Consider the following 20,499-nt stretch of genomic DNA (forward strand, 5'->3'; position numbering starts at 1 on the left):
AGCAGCTGCCCCCAGCCCAGCCCCAGCCCGCCAGCCAACAGCAAGCTGCCCAGCCATCCCCTCAGCAAGATGTGTACAACCAGTATGGCAATGCCTATCCTGCCACGGCTACCACTGCTACTGAGCGCCGACCAGCAGGCGGCCCCCAGAACCAGTTTCCATTCCAGTTTGGCCGAGACCGCGTCTCTGCACCCCCTGGCTCTTCTGCCCAGCAGAATATGCCACCACAAATGATGGGTGGCCCCATACAAGCACCAGCTGAGGTTGCTCAGCAAGGTACCATGTGGCAGGGGCGTAACGACATGACCTACAGTTATGCCAACAGGCAGAGCACCGGCTCTGCCCCCCAGGGCCCTACCTATCATGGCGTGAACCGAACAGATGAAATGCTGCACACGGATCAGAGGGCCAACCATGAAGGCCCATGGCCTTCCCACGGCACACGTCAGCCCCCATATGGTCCCTCTGCCCCCGTTCCCCCCATGACAAGGCCCCCTCCATCTAACTACCAACCCCCGCCAAGCATGCAGAATCACATTCCTCAGGTATCCAGTCCCGCTCCCCTGCCCCGGCCAATGGAGAACCGCACTTCTCCTAGCAAGTCTCCGTTCCTGCACTCTGGGATGAAAATGCAGAAGGCAGGCCCCCCAGTACCTGCCTCACACATAGCACCTGCCCCTGTGCAACCCCCCATGATTCGGCGGGATATCACCTTCCCACCTGGCTCTGTTGAAGCCACACAGCCTGTGTTGAAGCAGAGGAGGCGACTCACAATGAAAGACATCGGTAAGGAGGCCTCCCCGACTGAGTGGCTTCGCTGCCTTTTCCATCTTGTCCGTTGTTCCCTCCATTCTAATGTTCTGGAAAAGGTTAAATATGGCCCAGTGTTGACTGAACTAGAGCCAAAGAACCTTGGGTAAGGAAGAAATAAGCTTGATCTTGGGTTAGCCTTCACGGCATCACCACACAGTGGTGTCCTAGAGAGCCTGGGGCCACGGTAGCAGGTGTGCACATCTCTAGATAGCCGCTGCCCTCCACCTGCGTCCTCTTCAGAGTAGCCTGACTGGTAGGGCATGTGGGGGGTACCTCCAGCCAACCTGGGCCTGGTGGATGAACATGAAGGTTTATTGCAGGAACCCCAGAAGCATGGCGGGTGATGATGTCCCTCAAGTCTGGGCTCCTGGCAGAGAGCACATGGGCATTAGACACCATTAACATCCTGCTCTATGATGACAACAGCATTATGACCTTCAACCTCAGCCAGGTGAGTGGGTACCTGGGGGAGATTGGGAGGGCATAGGGTTTTCGCAGGAATGAAGCCCTCTCCAGTCCATGCGGTCTTCTCCCACCCACCGCATTTTCTCTGCTTCCCTTACCCAAAGTACTGAGAGCAGTAGTAATTTGTTTAAATCGTCACATTGGTACCCTTATACAGGATCAACTTCAGAAGGAATTTAGGAGGAGCTTTTGGTAGTGGTGCGGAGTGCGGACTCTGCTAATGTCAGTGGGGACAGCATGTTTTCTCTACTCCTGAGAACTCGTTTCTGTTATCCCTGAGCAAAGTCGTTTTCTTATTTTTTTCCTTTCCTATTTCCACTCTGAGTAGAAAAGATTTTTATTCATTCCAGTTTTCTTTTTCTTTTTAAATATTTATTTAATTCCAGTTGTCATCATTGTTGTTAATTTGACCAGAGAAAAGGGAAAGTTAGAAAGCAAGCCACTAGGTCCAGGACTCGCATTAGGGTCGGCCACGTGGGAATCCAGTGCCTTTAACTCCCACGCCACCTGCTGACCCCTAATTCTAGTTTTCTAAGGTGTAGGATGGATTTGGACTTTTTGCTTCTTTGTCTTTTCATGCTTTTCTTACAAAGCTAATTATCCACTCCCACCCACTACAGGGTTTGCACCTTGAGTTTTACTAGTGGTTGGGAATAGTTTATGTATGCTGCACCATCCTTGTCTTCATTGTCATTAGTACCTACCAGCTATTTATCAAGGAGATGGCTGGGGGCATTGTTACTAATAGCTTATTGTGGGAACCAGCAGTTGGCGTAATGGCTATGTCGCTGGACTCCCATGTAGTCGACTGCGGTTCGAGTCCCAGAGCCGGTGGCTTAAACTCACGCCGGGCGCGTGTGCATGTGTGCCTAAGATCCCGAGAGGAGAATGGAGGAGAAGGGATTGTGGCGTGGCCATCCCCCCTAGGGGATGATTCTCGCTTTCTGTCTCTCTGTCTCTTTTTGGCGAGCGCATGTGCCCTACAGCAAAATCCTCTCCCCACCAAAAAAAAAGTTTATTGTGTTCTCATCTTGTGCCAGGTCTAATAGTTTTTCATTTCATCCTCACAACAGCCTTTGGAGAGATGGGGCCATTCAGAGATGACTAAGTAGGCTCAGAGTCTTACCCTTGCCCACGCTCACACAGCCGTCAGTGGCGTGTTTCAGACTCCAAAGCCTGACTTCATTTCTGTTGCTTCCCATGAAGTAGGAGAGGACCCGAGTTTTGATTGAGCACTTTTCATATGGCAGGTACTCAGCATACTCCAGTTAGACCTCAGAACAAACCTGTGCAATTGAGGAATTTCCCTCTTCATGTAGCTAGTTCCTGGAGAAGCTGTATTTTAAACCGAGGTCTAAGTCTGAAGCCTTTCCCCCCTCCATTCTACTATACTGTTTAAGATGAGTCTGACCAGAGATTAGTCTTGTCTTCTAGAGGTAAATAAATGGCCTATTTAGGGTCCAAGCTCGATTTTGGTTTTGCTTAACGTCATTTGAATCTGTTTTGAAAGCCAGATTCTTGGGACCAGCAGTTGGCCTAATGGACTCCCATGTCGCTGGACTCCTATGTAGTCAACTGCGGTTCGAGTCCCGGACCCAGTGGCTTAAACTCACGCCAGGTGCATGTACGTGTGTGCCCAAGATCTCAAGAAAGAATGAAGGAGAAGGGATTGTGGCATGGCCATCCCCCCAGGGGGTGATTTCTCAATTTCTCTCTCTCTTTCTCTGGCAAGTGCACACACCCTATAGCAAAAACCTCCAGAAGAAGAACAAAAAAAAAAAAAGAAAAAAGAAAAAAAGAAAGCCAGATCCTCATCTTACTCACTGTTTTACAAGATTTATGGAGGTCCAGCCTCTGGAATATTGGGGGACTTAGAGAAGAGCACCGCTCCCCCACTGTCTACACAGCGTTCCCTTCTCTTGGTTTGCACTGGACAGGGGCCATCCATACATCATGTCTAGGCTCGGCCTCCACCCTTGCAGCGCAGTGTAGAGTGCCCTGAGAGGTGCAATATTGGCAGTGACCACTGGGTACAAAACCAGCCTGGTGAAGAGAAGGAAAGCTTGGTTGGGAGAAAGGCAGCTTAGAAATGGATGGCTCTGGGGACCAGCAGTTAGCATAATGGCTGTGTCGCTGGACTCCCATGTAGTCGACCACAGTTCGAGTCCCGGACCTGGTGGCTTAAACTCACACCAGGCGCGTGTGCGTGCGTGCCCAAGATCCCAAGAGGAGAATGGAGGAGAAGGGATTGCGGAGTGGCCATCCTCCCAGGGGGTGATTTCTCGCTTTCTGTCTCTATGTCTCTCTCTCTCTCTTTCTGGCGAGCGCACCCACCCTGTAGCAAAAGCCTCTCCAAAAAAAAAAAAAAAAAGGAAATGGATGGCTCTGGCAGTTGAATCCCAAACTCTTGGTTACAGTCCCGTCCTACCGAAGGTGGGCTAGAAGGGAGAAAACTGCTTGTGCCAGGCGGAAGAGACACTCAGAAACAACTTGCTCTGGAGAGCCTTTGAGAAAGGAGCCTCTTCCAAGTGGTATAGATAGTGGAACCAGAAGGAAAGGGGTCGTAGAAGACCTTGGGGGATCTCTTGGAGCCAGCAGGTGGCATGGTGGTTGAGGAGCTGGACACTCCCACATGGCTGACCGTGGTCCGAGCCCCAGACCTGTGGTTTGCTTTCTCCCCCCTCCCCCAGTCAAATTAAAATAAAGGAATGAATAAATAAAATTAAAATACATAATTCTCTTTTTTTTTTGAAAATCTCTTAAATCTAGGATCCTATTTTCTTTATTTCTTTCTCTCCCCCACCCCCACTTCAGTTTACCGAAGGACACGTGCAATAGCAAGAGCGAGCGAGCGAGCATGCGCCTCCTCCCAGTGGGACGTGGTCTTGTCTCAGTCCCTCTCGTCCATTTCTCCCTCCTGATTTTGGGTTTGCACGCTCACACTCCCAGCATGTTTTCAAGCCATTGTGTCTAGGACTCAGACCCACGGTTTACTGTGTGCAATCTGACTCCCTTTAACCACTAGGCCATGGGACCTGCCCACAGGGATTCTCTTTTTAGCCACATTTATCCCTTAATTTATTTCTTGTTCTTTCTTTTTAGCTTCCAGGGTTGCTAGAGCTCCTTGTGGAATATTTTCGACGATGCTTGATTGAGATCTTTGGCATTTTAAAGGAGTATGAGGTGGGTGACCCAGGACAGAGAACACTACTGGACCCTGGGAGATTCAGCAAAGTGTCTAGTCCAGCCCCCATGGAGGGGGAAGAAGAAGAACTTCTAGGACCTAAACTAGAGGAGGAGGAGGAAGAGGAGGAAGTGGTTGAAAATGATGAGGAGATGGCCTTTTCAGGCAAGGACAAACCAGCTTCAGAGATTTGTGAGGAGAAGCTGATCAGTAAGTTTGACAAGCTTCCAGTCAAGATCGTACAGAAGAATGACCCTTTCGTAGTGGACTGCTCAGATAAGCTCGGGCGTGTGCAGGAGTTTGACAGTGGCCTGCTGCATTGGCGGATTGGTGGAGGGGATACCACGGAGCACATCCAGACCCACTTCGAGAGCAAGACAGAGCTGCTGCCTTCCCGGCCTCACGCGCCCTGTCCCCCAGCCCCCCAGAAACATGTCGCAGCAGCAGAGGGTACTTCAGGGACAGCAGAACAGGAAGGCCCCCCACCTGATGGCCCTCCAGAAAAGCGAATCACAGCCACTATGGATGACATGTTGTCTACCCGGTCGAGCACACTGGCCGAGGAGGGAGCTAAGAGTACAGAGGCCACCAAGGAGAGCAGCAAGTTTCCATTTGGCATTAGCCCAGCGCAGAGCCACCGGAACATCAAGATCCTAGAGGACGAGCCCCACAGTAAGGATGAGACCCCACTGTGTACCCTTCTGGACTGGCAGGACTCCCTTGCCAAGCGCTGCGTCTGTGTCTCTAACACCATCCGGAGCCTGTCGTTTGTGCCAGGCAACGACTTCGAGATGTCCAAACACCCGGGGCTGCTGCTCATCCTGGGCAAGCTGATCCTACTGCACCACAAGCACCCAGAACGGAAGCAGGCACCACTCACGTACGAGAAGGAAGAGGAGCAGGACCAAGGGGTGAGCTGCAACAAAGTGGAGTGGTGGTGGGACTGCTTGGAGATGCTCCGGGAAAACACCTTGGTCACACTCGCCAACATCTCGGGGCAGTTGGACCTCTCCCCGTACCCCGAGAGCATTTGCCTGCCTGTCCTGGATGGACTCCTACACTGGGCAGTTTGCCCGTCAGCCGAAGCCCAGGACCCCTTCTCCACCCTGGGCCCCAACGCCGTCCTCTCCCCCCAGAGACTGGTCTTGGAGACCCTCAGCAAACTCAGCATCCAGGACAACAACGTGGACCTGATCCTGGCCACGCCCCCCTTCAGCCGCCTGGAGAAGCTGTACAGCACCATGGTGCGCTTCCTCAGTGACCGAAAGAACCCAGTGTGCCGGGAGATGGCCGTGGTACTGCTGGCCAACCTGGCGCAGGGGGACAGCCTGGCCGCCCGTGCCATTGCAGTGCAGAAGGGCAGCATCGGCAACCTCCTGGGCTTCCTGGAGGACAGCCTTGCCGCCACGCAGTTCCAGCAGAGCCAGGCCAGCCTCCTGCACATGCAGAACCCACCCTTTGAGCCTACCAGCGTGGACATGATGCGGCGGGCTGCCCGCGCCCTGCTCGCCCTGGCCAAGGTGGACGAGAACCACTCGGAGTTCACTCTGTACGAGTCGCGGCTGTTGGACATCTCAGTGTCACCGCTGATGAACTCCTTGGTCTCACAAGTCATTTGTGACGTACTGTTTTTGATTGGCCAGTCATGACAGCCGTGGGCCACCTCCCCCTCCCCCGTGTGTGTGTGCGTGTGTGGAGAACTTAGAAACTGACTGTTGCCCTTTATTTATGCAAAACCACCTCAGAATCCAGTTTACCCTGTGCTGTCCAGCTTCTCCCTTGGGAAAGACGCCTCTCCTCTCTGTCCCCTCCCTGCCCACACCTTTCTGTCCCCGTCCTCACCTACGCCCCTCAGGCCCCTACCCTATTTGAAAAGACAAAGCTCTGCCTACATCGAAGACTTTTTTTTATTTTAACCAAAGTTACTGTTGTTTACAGTGAGTTTGGGGAAAAAAAATTAAAATAAAAATGGCTCTCCCGGTCCTTGCATCAACGGGACGCCACATTTCATAACTGTTTTTAATGGTAAAAAAAAAAAGGAAAAAATACAAAAAAAAAAACTCTGAAGGACAAAAAAGGTGACTGCTGAACTGTGTGTGGTTTATTGTTGTACATTCACAATCTTGCAGGAGCCAAGAAGTTCGCTGTTGTGGACAGACCCTGTCCGCCGGAGAGGCCTGTGCAGTAGAGTGGACCCTTTCATGTACTGTACTGTACACCTGATACTGTAAACATACTGTAATAACATGTCTCACATGGAAACAGAACGCTGGGTCAGCAGCAAGCTGTAGTTTTTAAAAATGTTTTTAGTTAAACGTTGAGGAGAAAAAAAAAAAGGCTTTTCCCCCAAAGTATCATGTGTGAACCTACAACACCCTGACCTCTTTCTCTCCTCCTTGATTGTATGAATAACCCTGAGATCACCTCTTAGAACTGGTTTTAACCTTTAGCTGCAGCGGCCGCGCTGCCACGTGTGTATATATATGACGTTGTACATTGCACATACCCTCGGAGCCCCACAGTTTGGTCCCCTCCCAGCTGCCCTCTTTAGTAGGACGAGTTAACACGTTGGTGACCTGCACAACGCGAGGCACAGCTATTTAATCTCTTGCCAGATGTCGCCCCTCGGAGCGATGCTGTACAGGTCTCCGTCAAAAGTCCTTGCTGTCTCAGCAGCCAATCAACTTCTAGTTTATTTTTTTTCTGGGTTTTTGTTTTATTTTGTTTTCTTTCTAATCGAGGTGTGAAAAAGTTCTAGGTTCAGTTGAAGTTCCTGATGAAGAAACACAATTGAGATTTTTTCAGTGATAAAATCTGCATATTTGTATTTCAACAATGTAGCTAAAACTTGATGTAAATTCCTCCTTTTTTTCCTTTTTTGGCTTAATGAATATCATTTATTCAGTATGAAATCTTTATACTATATGTTCCACGTGTTAAGAATAAATGTACATTAAATCTTGGTAAGACTTTTGTGAGGCTTTTTATTGTTTTCAGACTTGGAAAGCTTGACCTTTGGGAGCCGGGACGCGGCCTGTTCTGTTCTTGCGGATGCCTGCAGCTGCTGGCTCCTGACGGGGCGTCCTGGACCCTGTCGCTTCTTTCCCTGATCCCACTCGAACTTCCACAGTTTGTAATTCTAAGCAAGCTCTGAGATGACTTAATCCTTGGAGAGGAAGTTCTGGGCATAAAAAGCACGTAGCAGGGGCCAGCAGGTGGCATGGTGGTTAAAGATGGAGTTCCTTATGGCCAGCTGCTGTTCGAGTCCTGGAACCGCTTGCTTTCTCTCTCCCTCCCTCCCTCCTTCTCTCCCTCCCTCCCTCTCTGGTCAAATTAAAGTTAAATAATTCTTTATTAAAAAAAGGGCAAAAAACATGTTAGGCTTCTGAAATAAAATGGGTTTAAGTGACAGGATTTGATGATGGACTAGACGAGATCACTTGGAAATAGTTGGCAAAGGGGATCTGTTTCCTTAGAAAATTTCAACAGTAAGACAACCATTTACCGGGAGGCAGCTCCCAACTTGATCCTTCTCTCTCCAGACTGGCTCTTCGCTGACTCCAGACTAGAACTGAATTTAGCTGCCTTCTTGACATACCTGCTTGGAAATTTAATCCAAACACGTGTAAGCTAAAATGCCCCGCTTTTCCCCAGAAACCTGCTTCTCTTACAGTGTTCTCAGTAAATGGCAACTCCACCTTCCGTCACTTAGCCTAAAGGGGGGGAACTGACTCCCGTCCCCGTGACGGTCATAGTACTTTGCAGAAGAGTCCTCAGTCCAGCCCCTGCCGTTTGGTACGCTATCCTGCCTTTCCTCAGTTCTTGACATCGTCTCCAAACTGGCCCCGCGGCTTCACGTTGTCTGTCTGACCCTGTTTTCCACGTAGCGAGCAGGGGGATGCCATTAAGCCCAGGTCAGGGCCACACCTTCAGTGCCTCTCGCACTGAGTGTCGAGTGGCCCCATTGCCTGTGTGGTCTTGCGTTTTTTCACCTGCTTCCTTTCTGGCAGCCCCATTTTCTCACCCCTCGCTCACTCCACTGTGCACGGGTGTTTCCACCGAATGGCCTTTGTATTCTGTGTCCCCTCTGCTCAGTACTGTCACCAGGTGTGGCTCAGGTCCTCATCTCTGGAGGATTTGTTCAAATGTCATATGAGCAAGGCTCTATCTGGTCACCCTGTTTGAAATGGCACTCTCTGCTCCCTGTCTTGTTTCTCTTCTTTGCCTGCCTTCCTCCATTTTGCTTCGTTTGTAAGAAAAAGTGTTGTGGGACCAGCAGTTAGTGAAATGGCTGCCGCTGGACTCCCCACGGTTCGAGTCCTGGACCCAGTGGCTTAAACTCACGCCAGGCACACATGTGTGTGTGTGTCCCCAAGATCCCGAGAGGAGAATGGAGAAGAAGGGATTGTGGAGTGGCCATCCCTCCTGGGGGGCACTCTTTCTCTCTCTCTCTCTCTCTCTCTCTCTTTCTGGCAAGCGCATGCGCCCTGTAGCAAAAAAAAAAAAAAAAAGGAAAGGTATTGCCCTGTCCCAACGGGGCCTGGTCATGATGCTGGGGGCCTTTCCGTCCAATCCAGGATTCTGGGCTCAGGTGCACATGCCTGGCACATTTCCTCAGGGCCAGGATTCCAACGGTGGTCAGCCCTGTATTGGGTCATCCGGAAAGTCATGGCGTATTTGCATAGAAAAGCCAAATCCCGACAGCCTCAGGCTGTGGCTCCTACCCAGGTGTGCGCTGCAGTTGGCCGTGTAGGCTCCCGCTCCTCACGTACAGCACTTACCCGCCGTGCCATCATACTGGCCCTTTTCACTTTCCAATGTGCCCTGCAGAGAGGCCGGTGAGGAGGCGCTTCTCAGGGGGGACGGTCACACTGCAGCCCCTCCTTTCACACCTGTGCCTGGTGTATTTCTCAAACCCCTGGTCCAGGGTTCAGACTACGTGGTTGGTCAGGTGAGATACAACTGCCTTAACTGGCAGGCTACTGGCTGGCCCTTTTTAAAAAATGTATTGGGGGGCTAGCAGGTGGTGTGGTTAAGGTGCTGGACACTCTCACATGGCTGACCACAGTTCGAGTCCCAAACCCAGTGACTCAAATTCTCACTTTTGTTGTCTTTCTCTCTGTGTCTCTCTCTCTGGTCAAATTAAAATAAATGAATAAGTGAAATTAAATCATTCTTTAAAAAAAAAAAAGTACTGGGAGGGGCTGGCAGGTAGCATAGTGGCTGCTGGACTCCTATATGGCTGACAGCAGTTCAAGTCCCAGACCTGGTGGCTTGCTTTCTCACTTTCTCTCTCTCCTTCTGTCCCTCTGGTCAGATTAAAAATAAAGTTAAATAATTATTTTTTTTAAAAATGTATTGCAGGGGCGGGCAGGTGGCATGGTGGTTAAGGGACTGGACTCCCACATGATATATATATATATACATATATATATACAAAACATATGAGACTAGCAGATGGTGCAGGGTCTGTGTGGTTGTGTGGTGGTGGACTCCCACATTGCCAACTGCAGTTCAAGTCCCAGACCTGGTGACTTAAAAGTCATGCCAGGCATGTGCGTACGTGCCCCACACCCTAAGGCAAAAACCTATTTTAAAAAATGTATTGGGTCAGGAAAGTCATGACACTTCCTTTTTTTTTTAGAGGTTTTGCCTTAGGGCGAGTGTGCTTGTGAGAAGAGACAGAGAGAAAGGGAAAGTGAGAAATCACCTGCTAGAGAGGACGGCCACGCTGGAATCCCTTCTCCATTCTCCTCCTAGGGTCTTGGGTGCACGTGCACACAGGCCTGGTATGAGTTTGAAGCCACCAGGTCTGGAACCGAACTGCAGTCAGCCATGAGGGCATCCAGTGACGTAACCACTGTTTCATCTGCTAGTCCCAGAAATGACACATTTTTCGACAGAAAAAATACGTCATTTATTCCATGAGTGAGAGATACCTCAACGATGTCGTCACCCCGTGATTCAGCCCTGATTTCAGACACCTACACCACTGCATGGTTGTTTTTTATAATTATTTCTTATTTAACCTTATCTATTTATTTACTTTCATTTGAACAGAGAGAGAGAGGGAAAGTGAGAAAGCAAGCCACCAGGTCCAGGACTTGAACCGTGGTTGGCCATGTGGGAGTTCAGTGCCCTTAACCACCACACCAGCTGCTGGCCCCACTGCACAGTCTTGCTCGGTGCACACTCATGGAGATCCTGGAAGGCGAACCCAGTATCTTTGTGCAAGTTCAGAAGTTCAGTTCCATTACTAATGCCCTACTGCCTGGCTCCCATCTTTGGCTTACATTTCTTTTTTTTTTTTTTTTTTAAAGAATTGTTTTATTTAACTTTATTTATTTATTTATTTATTTTTTAACTTGGCCAGAGAGTGAGAGAGAGAGAAAGTGAGAAAGCAAGCCACCAAGTTTGGGACTAGAACTGCGATCAGCCGTGTAGCAGTCCAGTGCCCTTAACCACCATGCCACCTGCTGGCCCCTTATTTTAACCTGACCAGAGAGGGACAGAGTGAAAGAGGACGAGAGAGTGAGAGTCCAGTGCCACACCACCTGCCTGCCGGCTCCTTTTCCTATTTTTCTTGTTACCAACCAACCTGTTGTACTGCTAGGTTGTATTTCCCTGTTGCCCTCCACTGGAATGTAAACTGTGAGGGCAATGCCTCTGTCGGAACGCACGGTCTGCCCTGGGGTGCTTGCTCTGCAGTGCCGAGCAGGAGCATGAATGCCCGCTAGGTGCTTTGGCCTTTGTTGTTCACGGCACACTATGTGGCTTCTCTGTGCATCCCCTTTCTTTTTTTTTTTTTTTTTTGGAGAGGTTTTCACTATAGGGCGCGTGCGCTCGCCAGACAGACAGAGAGAGACAGAGAGACAGAAAGCGAGAAATCACCCCCCAGGGGGGATGGCCACGCCGCAATCCCTTCTCCTCCATTCTCCTCTCGGGATCTCGGGCACGCACGCACACGCGCCCGGCGTGAGTTTAAGCCACCCGGTCCGGGACTCAAACCGCGGTCGATTACGTGGGAGTCCAGCGACATAGCCATTATGCTAACTGCTGGTCCCATGCATCCCCTTTCTTAGAGAAGCAGTAGAGAAACCTCAAGTCCAGGTTTCTCAGAAGTCAGAAACACTGTTCTTGTGGACATTTAGAAGTCAAAGTCGAAAAAAGTCTTCTGAGTGCCTGCTTGTCTGCCAGACATAGTTCATCCCAGCTCGTCCTACAAGGCCTGTGTCAGCATTCGGCTCCCGCTTGGCAGTCAGCAAAGTGGCTGAGAGAAGCTAAAAGCACATCGAAGTTCATACGCTTAGCAAGGAGCCCTGACCAGGGTCCGTGCTGGCCACCGTGTGCCACGCTGTGGACCTCCTTTCTGGGTGGGGGTCGACCAGAGTGACTGTCTAGCTTCAGCTCTGGCGCTCAGCAGGCAGGATTCGTTTCGATTGTATTTAATACGAAGTGAAATTGCCCCACGAATTTCAATCAAGTGCTCATCAAACCCAGGGTGGCTGTTAATATTTAGGTCAGGGACAGGAACGAATACAGTGACCAGTGTTTCGCTATTGAGAGAGGAAATCCTTTGTCAACCAAGATGCCTTCCTAGGACTTTTCTGAAAAAAAAGGGGGGAAATCATCTAAATACGGAACTTTTCCTATCTATGTTTCGGTAAGCGCTATTGCTAATGGTGAATTTTGCTCTGGGCCCCTTGAGTTCCATTTTCCCGTCTAGAAAGTGCATTTCTGGGCTATGTGTGGAGCATTACCTAGGAGTTTGGTTTCCTGGGCTCCTTTCATCTGCTCTCCTGCAATGCAAGGGAGAGCCTACCCCGTCTCCAGTTTCTAACTGGAGTTACCAGGGCCAAGAGAACTGCTAGCCACTGAGCTGTGAGTAATTTGCTTTTGAAAAGTAAATAGAACCTCTCCAGTGGAGAACCCAGGGGTGTGGCCAGTATTTCTTTTCCCAGGCTCCTCCTTCCCCACCCCCTGAATGACCTTAACCTTCCTTCGTAGCTGGAGTGCAGCCAAGTCCAGCCTAAACAATATTCTCAACCTCATTGGCTCTTCTGCTTCGCAGCCACTGCCACCCCCAAGTGGCTAAGGCCTTCCCATTAGGCCTGTCAGTGGGGTCAAGGTTTTCTAACTACTGAAAGGCAAACACTGAAGGGAGAGTGAAAAATACCTAATGTCTAGTGTCCAGGGGCTTTAAGGAATCAGTGTTCAGCTCTTACACTGAAGGCAGGACAGGGCCTTTGCCCTGGAGTAGACAAGCATTTTCAAGGGATCCAACAGAAACCAGGAAGGATGCCATTTTTAAAATATATATTTATTTAATTCCATTTGTTATTATTTTTTAATTTAACCAGAGACAGAAAGGGAAAGCAAGAGAGCAAGCTGCCAGGTCTGGGACTCGAACCATGGTCGACCACATGAGACTCCAGCGCCCCTAACCACCGAGCCACCAGCCAGTCCCAGAAAGGATGCTTTTATTTATTTTTTTTTAATTCTTTTTTTTTTTTTTTTTTTTGGAAGGTTTTGGTTTTAGGGCCCGGGCCCTCACCGGTCGCTATAGGGCACGTGCGCTCACCAGACAGACAGAGAGACACATAGAGACAGAAAGCGAGAAATCCACCCCCAGAGGGTATGGTCACGCCACAATCCCTTCTCCATTCTCCTCTCGGGATCTTGGGCATGCACGCACACGCACCGGGCATGAGTTCTAAGCCGCCGGGTCCGGGATGCGAACCACGGTCGACTACGTGGGAATCCAGCAACATAGCCATTACGCTAACTGCTGGTTCCCAGGATGCTTTTGATAAATGTCCAAGACCTGATTGGTGTCACCACAAATACCAGCATAGATGGAAAAGCACCTAGCATCCTTGGAAACTGCCAGTGAATGCCCTTTTATTCACAAAGAAGTGGCATAAAGGCGCACTGAGGCCCAGCTCAGCTGCCTGTCGTTGTGGACATTAGCCCTGCCTACAGAAGTCCATAGTGAAGTCCAAGGCCAGTGAGGTCACTTCTGCCCCACCATGGCATGGCCTCAGAGCCAACGTCCCAGGCAGGGTCAGCTCCTCCCACCCCACAGGCTTGGAGCCAGGGAAGTTTAGTGTCTGGAGAGAATTACTGGGAGTAGACACTCTAGGATGTCCATCTGCCCGGCCTGGGGCCAAGGCCGTCTCCAGATGTGGAGGCGGAGCAAGGCAAGACAGCTACAGGAAGAAAGGAGCTGTCAGAGTGCTCCACGAGACTCCCTAACTAACTTCTCGACCCCTTCGGTGGGAAAGTCACTCACACTAGTTTTCGTTCCAAGCTAGAACAGCCCACCTCGACAGAGCACTTCACAGGAAGCACTGGAAGTCCTATGAGCTCGATGATGTTCTATTTCCAGGAGGACGAGGACTTGGTCGAAATTGCTCAGTGTACATCCTCACCTCCTGTCACATGGCAGGCACTCCAATATTGTTGAAAAAAAAAATCAAAGATAGGAATTTGGTGGAAGAAGCAGCAGGAAGGAGCTGTTAAGACTTGGCATGTCCTTGGGACCAGCAGTTAGCGTTTAATGGCTATGTCGCTGGACTCCCACATAGTCGACCGCGGTTCGCATCCCGGACCCGGTGGCTTAAAACTCACGCTGGGCGCGTGTGCGTGCGTGCCAAGATCCCAAGAGGAGAATGGAGGAGAAGGGATTGCGGTGTGGCCATCCCCCCTGGGGGATGATTTCTCGCTTTCTGTCTCTCTGTCTCTCTCTGTCTGTCTGGCGAGAGCACGCACCCTATAGCAAAAACCTCTCAAAAAACAAAAAGTATAAAAAAAAAAAAAAAGACTTGGCGTGTCCTAGGCCAGCAGGTGGCATGGTGGTAAGGCACTGGACTCTCACTGGACTCTCATTCAACTATGCGTCGAGTCCCAGACCTGATGGCTTGGAAGTCAGGCCAGGTGCCTGTGCTTGCCCAAATCCCCAAGAGGAAAATGGAAAAGGCATCGTGGCCTGAACAACCACCCCTGGAGGGGGGTGATTTCTCACTTTCTTGCTATCTCTGTCTCCAGCGAGCTCACATGTCCTATGGCAAAAATCTTAAAAACAAAACAAAACAAAACTTAACATTTCCTATATTAGGATTCTTTTTTAAAAAATTATTTTATTTAACGTTATTTATTCATTTATTCGTTTGTTTATTTCAGTTTGACCAGAGAGGGACAGAGTGAAAGAGAGAAAGTGAGAAAGCATGCTGCCAGGTCTGAGACTTGAACCGTGATCAGTCATGTGGGAATCCAGTGCCATTAACCACCATGCCACCTGCTGATCCCATATATAGGATTCTTGTACTTTTCTTTTTCAATTTTTTTAAAGAATTATTTTATTGTTATTTTTCACATGAGTTTTGCCAGAGAAAGACAGAGAGAGAGGGAGAATGAGAAACCAAGCTGCCTGGTCCAGGACTCAAACCATGGCCAGCCATGTGGGAATTCCAGCACCTAAACCACCATGCCACCTGCTGGCCCTCTTTTTCAATTTTTTTTAAAGAAAGATTTTTGCTATAGGGAACGTGCACTCACCAGAGAGACAGAAAGCAAGGGATCACCTCCCCTGCCCAGCCCGGGGGGATGACCGTGCTGCAATTCTTTCTTCATTCTCCTCTCAGGATCTTGGGCACGCATGCATACATGCTCGGCATGAGTTTCAAGCTACCGGGCCTGGGACTTGAACCTATGTTAGAATCCAGTGACATAACCATTATACCATCTGTTGGTCTCTTGATAAAGACTTTTTTAAAAATAATTATTTCATTTAATATTATTTTACAAATTTTTTTTGAGAGATTTTTGCTATAGGGCACATGTGCTCACCAGAGAGACAGAGAAATAGAAAGTGAGAAATCACTCCCAAGAGTGGATGGCCACACGGCAATCCCTTTTCCTCCATTCTCCTCTCAAGATCTTGGTCATGCATGCACATGCACCCAGCGTGAGTTTTAAGCCACTGGATCTAGGACTCAAACTGCAGTCAACGAGGTGGGAGTCCAGCTACATAATCATTATGCCATCTCCTGGTCCTGAATCATTTTACTTATTATTATTTAAATGTGCTATAGGGCACAAGTACATACCAGAGAGAGGGAAAGTGAGAAAGCAAGCCACCAGGTCTGGGACTTGAATCACAACCAGCCATGTGCCATGTGAGTCTAGCACATTAACCACCTTTTTGTTTTGGTTTGGTTTTGCAACAGAGCATGTTTGCTCACCAGAGAGAGAGACAGAAGTGAGAAATCACCCCCCCTCCCTTGGGACCAGCAGTTGGCGTAATGGCTATGTTGCTGGACTCCCATGTAGTCGACCGTGGTTTGAGTCCCAGACCCCTCACTCACGCCGGACGCATGTGTGTGCATGCCCAAGATCTCGAGAGGAGAAGGGATTGTGGTGTGGCCATCCCTGCCGGGGGTGATTTCTCACTTTCTGTCTGTCTCTCTGTCTGGTGAGCGCAAGTGCCCTATAGCAAAAACCTCTCCAAAAGAAAAAAGAAAGAAAAGGAATCACCCACCTCCCCCCTGGGGTGGGGGGTGTGGCCATGCTGCAATCCCTTCTTTCAGGATTTTGGGCATGCACTCACATGCACCTGGTCTGAAAAACCAGGACTCGAATTGTGTAGTTGGCCGTGTGAAATCTAGCTGAACCTTCCACGATGCCAAACAGCTGGGCTGTCATTAAAGACTCTAAGACGTGGAGACAGAACAGGGTAAATCTGTGAAAGATCCAAACAGTGTAGAATGATAAAAAGAACCAGCCTGGGAGGCTGGAGGGCGGAATTCAAGTCCTAACTCCACCACTAGCTGTGCAACTTCAGGCCAGTGACTGCTCCTCTGGGAGTCTTTGTTTCCCCCTCCATAAAATATGGGTGTCATGAGGGCCTGGCAGGTGGTGAGGTGGCTAAGGGGGCTGGACTCCCACATGGCTGACCGTGATTCGAGCCCTGGATCTGGTGGCTTGCTTTCTCATTATACCTCCTTCTCTGATCAGATTGGAAAATAATAATAACATTAAGTAAAATTTTTTTTTTACTTTTTTTTTTTTTGGAGAGGTTTTCGCTATAGGGCGCGTGCGCTCACCAGACAGACAGAGAGAGACAGAAAGCGAGAAATCACCCCCCAGGGGGGATGGCCATGCCGCAATCCGTTCTCCTCCATTCTCCTCTCGGGATCTTGGGCACGCACGCACACGCGCCCAGTGTGAGTTTTAAGCCACCGGGTCCGGGATGCGAACCGCAGTCGACTACGTGGGAGTCCAGCGACATAGCCATTACGCTAACTGCTGGTTCCCACATTAAGTAAAATTTTTAAAAATATGGGTGTCATTAAATAAACTGACTTATTCACAGCAGTTAGTTTAATGGCTATGTCATTGGACTCTCATGTAGTCGACCACAGTTCGAGTCCCGAACCCAGTGGCTTAAAATCACACTGGCCGCGTGTGTGTGTGCGCGCGTGCCCAAGATCCTGAGAGGAGAATGGAGTAGAAGGGATTGCAGCATGGCCATCTCCCCTGGCGGGGGGGGGGATTTCCTACTTTCTGTCTCTCTGTCTTTCTGGCGAACGCATGCACCCTACAGCAAAAAACTCTCAAAAATAAAAAAGTAAAAAAAAGTAAAATTTCTACTGGGAGCGTGTGCTCACCAGAGAGAGGCAAAATGAGAAAGAAAGCCTCCAGGTCTGAAACTCAAACCGTAATTGGCCTTGTGGGGGTGCAGCACCTTAACCACCACGCCACCTACTGGCCCTATTCACCACATCTTTACTGGAGATGCACAGTGTGTAAGGCACCAATCTAGCACTGGGAGCACAGAGGCCAATGAGGCCCCTGCTGGTCCATTCCATTCAAAAGCTTACATTTCGCACCAGCAGTTAGCATAATGGCTATGTCGCTGGACTCCCACGTGGTCGACCATGGTTCGCATCCCGGACCCATCGTGAGTGCCCAAGATCCCTGGAGGAGAAGGGATTGTGGCGTGGCGATCCCCCACTGGGGGATGATTTCTCACATTCTGTCTCTCTGTCTCTGTCTGTCTGGCGAGCACACGTGCCCTATAGGAAAAACCTCTAAAAAAAAAAAAACTTACATTCCAGGAGAGGGGAACACTGAAACCAATAAAATCCACAGACAGGTGGTGTTAAGTGCTAAGAAGAAAATGGAGCACCAGCCCGATGGCCTAGTGGTTAAATTAACTGGATCTCACATAGCCAGCTGCACAGTGGCCAAAGAGACACAGCAGGTGTGTGTACATGCATGGCGCAAATCCTGACAGAATGGAGAAATGGAGGGTTGTGGTATGACCATGCCCCAGCTGGGGGTACTTTTCCCCTCTCCCTCTGCCCCTCATGACCGCATGTGGCCCTCTGGTAAATTTAAAAAAATAAAGAGGGGCTGGCAAGTGGTGTGGAGGTTAAGGCACTGGATCCCACAAGGCCTACTTCACAGTATGAGTCCCAGACCCAGTGGCTTCAGACTCATGCCAGCTGTGGGTGCCCAAAACCCTGAGAGGAGAATGAAGAAGGAATTGTGGTGTGCCCATCCCCCCAGGGGATCATTTTCTTACTTCCTCATTCTCTCTGGCCAGCTCACAAGCCCTATAGCAAAAAGAAACAAACAAACAACAAACTGATAGATAAGATGGTATAGGTGGTAGTTGTAACTGGGTAGTCAGAGGGTGTAAAGGAAGGGGCAGGTGGTGGGCTGTCCAAATGGTGTCTGGTGTAGTGTTTCAGGCAGGGGAAAAGACAAAAGCAGAGCCAAGCGCGTTCAAAAAAACAAATATACTATAACCCTCTTAAATTCTAGGACTCAGGGAACCAGCAGTTAGCATAATGGCTATGTCGCTAGACTCCCACGTAGTCGACCACGGTTTGCGTCCCTGACCCGTTGGCTTAAATCTCACACCGGGTGCTTGTGCGTGCGTGCCCAAGATCCCGAGAGGAGAACGGAGGAGAAGGGATTGCGGCGTGATCATCCCCCCTGGGGGTGATTTCTCGCTTTCTGTCTCTATGTCTCTCTCTGTCTGTCGCATGTACCCTATAGTGAAAACCTCTCCAAAAAAAAAAAAAAAATCTAGGAGTCAGAACACTCAGATCTGGCAGGTGGCATGGTGGTTAAAAGTGCTGGATTCCCACATGGTTAATCCCAGTTCAAGTCCTGGACCTGATGGCTTGCTTTCTCATTTTCCCTTTCTCTCTCTGTCTCTGTCTGGTCAAATTAGAAAATAACAACAAATGGAATTAAACAAATAAATCAATTTTTTTTTTTCAGAATTATTTTACTTGAATTTATTTGTTTATTTATATTTGACCAGAGAGGGACAGAGTGAGAAAGCAATCTGCCAGGTCGGGGACTTGAATCATGGTCATCCATGTGGAAGTCCAGCCCCCTTAACTACTACACCACCTGCCAGCCCCTAAACAAATCTTAGAAAAAAAATTCTAAAATTCTAGAAATAGTGACACATTGATTACACTGATTACATTGCTTAGGTTAAGGATGTGTACTACAAAATCGTTTCTTGGTAGTGTGAGAGAACATCCTAATGGAAGTAGCTGGGCGGTGCAGTCTTCTGGAGCTAGGGGATGAGGCCCTGTCTCACTTGCTTTCCACACTTCTGGTAGCTCAGCTTGCTCTGTGTTGACACAGCCTCCATTTTAGCTGCAGACTCTGAAAGCCAACGGGAGAGAGCGGCCTCCTCCACTACTCAGGCCTTGGAGCCCCAGAAGCCCTCCCAGCCCACATAGCTGCTTCCAATCTGAAGACCCAGGGCTTTGAGAGCGCAAGATTCAGCCTCCTTGTTTTCCTGTCGGAGCAGGAGCCAGAAAATGAAACAGGAAACAGAGTGGAAGAGGAGGGGGTTGGGCAGCAGAGAAGGAAAGAGACCTTGCAGGGAAGTAGAACTGAAGATCTGGATAAAGCTTAACCTCTAAAGGGTGACAGTAAAGCTTTTAGAGAACATTCTGGCTTGTCACCTGAGACCCCTGGGTTTTTACAAATAGACTTTTGGAGGGAACCTGGTGTAGACAGAGGGAACCCTGAGGATGCATGTCTTTCTCTCGTGTGAATTCAGAGCGAGAACTGTTCTTTTCTCAGTTTTCTCTTTGAAACAGTGATGCTTGGAGCCTCATAGACTTCGAGATTCAAGTCACAACCACAGGTCCCCGAGCGTGCCCCGAGTCGAGCTGAGAACTGCACGTCACTGAAAGGCCCAGGGAAGGGCCCTCTGAATTCCGTTTTCCCTTCTCCAGCACAAAACCACTGACATGTGATTTGGACTCTCCCACTTTAAACGCAATCTATAGCTGAGGGCAGCTTAGGTCTCCGGGCCTGGAACGACTGTAAGGGATCAAACGCTGCAGGCCCCGGCCTGGCGGCCCCGAAGTGGGCCATGCCTCTGCCTGCAGAGATAGCGACCACCTCTTTGTCCCCACCCACGTTAGTCACCGTGGTGGAGATAAAGCCTCCCCGAGCCCGCTTCGTTGAGGGCAGATAACTGAAACCACAGGAGGCTCTGGACCCCCGAGCAACAAGAAATCCACCAACGGAGAAGGATTTATTATCTGTTTCCTTCGAGGGGGGTGCCCAGAAGTTCTAACCGTTTCCGTTACGGGGGCACCAACGGGCGCTCCTCCCCAACAGACGCCTTTGCGGAGTTGGCGCCTTTTCCTCTCCGTGGCCCCACTGGCTCCGGGGCAGCGACAGGGAGGGAGGTGGGGGCGTCGGGTGCTCGTCCACCGAGTGGGGCCCCATACCAGAGAGGCTCAGGGGACCCCACCTTCTTCACACCCAGGACGCAGGGCGCCCCTGCTGGCCACCGAAGCCCTGATGGGGCTTCTTTCCGCCACGCAGAAGACCCACTGTGTGCCAGGCCCGATGCCGAGCTGCTGCCGCCTGACAGCAGGGCCAGGAGGCTCTGCCTTGTGCAAAGAGGCCGCGGGGCTGCCCCGAGCTGCGAAGGCCCCGGCCACATCGGGGGCCCGACGGGCATTTGCCGGGGGCCACTGGGGCCG

The 20,499-nt window shown here is 50.0% G+C and overlaps 1 protein-coding gene across 1 annotated transcript in view; it reads left to right on the forward strand.

Moving 5' to 3' along the window:
* The window catches only part of ARID1A (AT-rich interaction domain 1A), a 69,551-nt gene extending 63,440 nt beyond the window's left edge, over window positions 1–6,111 (forward strand). Inside the window, exons 19-21 of the mRNA XM_014591965.2 lie at window positions 3–786; window positions 1,134–1,264; window positions 4,381–6,111. Coding sequence (XP_014447451.1) covers window positions 3–786; window positions 1,134–1,264; window positions 4,381–6,111 — 2,646 coding nt within the window. The remainder of the gene's footprint in view (window positions 1–2; window positions 787–1,133; window positions 1,265–4,380) is intronic.
* Window positions 6,112–20,499: the final 14,388 nt, after the last annotated feature.

Source organism: Tupaia chinensis, unplaced genomic scaffold (assembly GCF_000334495.1).
Source record: "Tupaia chinensis unplaced genomic scaffold, TupChi_1.0 Scaffold000628_1, whole genome shotgun sequence".
Lineage (NCBI taxonomy): Eukaryota > Metazoa > Chordata > Mammalia > Scandentia > Tupaiidae > Tupaia > Tupaia belangeri.